The 1,163-nt window shown below is 44.7% G+C and overlaps 1 protein-coding gene across 1 annotated transcript in view; it reads right to left on the bottom strand.

Annotated features, from left to right (window-relative positions):
- The window catches only part of EDC4 (enhancer of mRNA decapping 4), a 29,614-nt gene that overhangs the window by 12,985 nt on the left and 15,466 nt on the right, over positions 1 to 1,163 (bottom strand). Inside the window, 1 exon segment of the mRNA XM_017740881.1 lies at positions 227 to 328. Within this exon segment, the coding sequence (XP_017596370.1) occupies positions 227 to 328 (102 nt within the window).

Genomic DNA, 1,163 nt, shown 5'->3' with positions numbered 1-1,163 from the left:
ACAATAAAACCTTCCCCTACAGGGAATAAACTGGAGAGTGCCCAGAGGCCAATCTTCAGATGAGCTGAAGTCATCAGAACATTAGGGAAGCTGGGCTGCAAACACACATTAAGTCAGGAGACAAAGCAGAGACATTCATCCCACACTTGAAGGCTGGCTGGGGACAGAGGCACGAATGCAGCCTGAGTCCATACAGGGGGAGAGAGGGGGCTGAGCACTCTGGTACCTTTGTTCTGCACTGGCATCCTGGCTGTCATGCTGCAGCAGGTGGTAGCTGTGTCGATGGTAGGAAGAGCTCTTGTGCTTTTCTTCAACCTCATCCCTTGGGCTAGAGAGGGGAAAAAAGAAAATACCGTCAGGAAAGCCTCTTTCAGCTTGGACACTCTCTCCATGTCTCACGAGAGATCCTGATAGAAAGTCTATAACAAAAATCAACCCCACACTGATCCCACAGATCCAGGAAGAGGCAGGTGTTGTGTAGAGGCACTAAAGGCTTGACTTGTCCAGAAGGAAGAAGCAGCTCAGCTATGATAGAAGCATTAACCAAGAACTATCTCCCAAAAGCCATTCATACAAGAGAGAGGTAAGTCACTACTCAAACCTGGCAGCACAGCATACTTCAATGAATAGCATCATCTTGGGTTTGTTTCTCCTTGTTTAATACTGATCACTGGAGCAAAAATCATCATTGTTTCTTAGTTCCTTAAAGTGTCTGAGGAAGTGTGTGAATGTGATGGGCCAGCTCTAACAGACAGAATCGTAACAGTGGATCTAGTCTGAGTGTCATAATGATTTTGAAAGCAAACTGCACGTGCTTCTAGGCTCCAAATTACATCTGCCTGAATGCAGCTTGCAGGAAGAACTTTAAACAGAAGTGAGCACTTGCAAAATCTCTCACAGTCAGACAGCTGATCTGATATTCTGATATAATATGTCCTGAAGAATTCAAAGACAGAGTGGGATTGAGGGAAGTTGCAAACTCCTATAAAAGTACTTTCTCAAGTTCATATTATAAGTAAAATAAAAAATATTGCATAGAAACACAGTCTTAATGCCCTCCCAAGAGCCATCAGATGGGACTGTTTCCTGGAACAACATCCTCAGCTGTGGAGGCACAAGGTGAGGCCTTTCTTTGCAATTCTGATGAGGGAACAGTCCAGGAT

The sequence above is a fragment of the Corvus brachyrhynchos genome, unplaced genomic scaffold, assembly GCF_000691975.1.
Source record: "Corvus brachyrhynchos isolate BGI_N302 unplaced genomic scaffold, ASM69197v1 scaffold26, whole genome shotgun sequence".
Classification (NCBI taxonomy): Eukaryota; Metazoa; Chordata; class Aves; order Passeriformes; family Corvidae; genus Corvus; species Corvus brachyrhynchos.
Note: the sequence above shows the minus strand (reverse complement) of the source record. Positions and strands in the feature narration are given on the sequence as shown.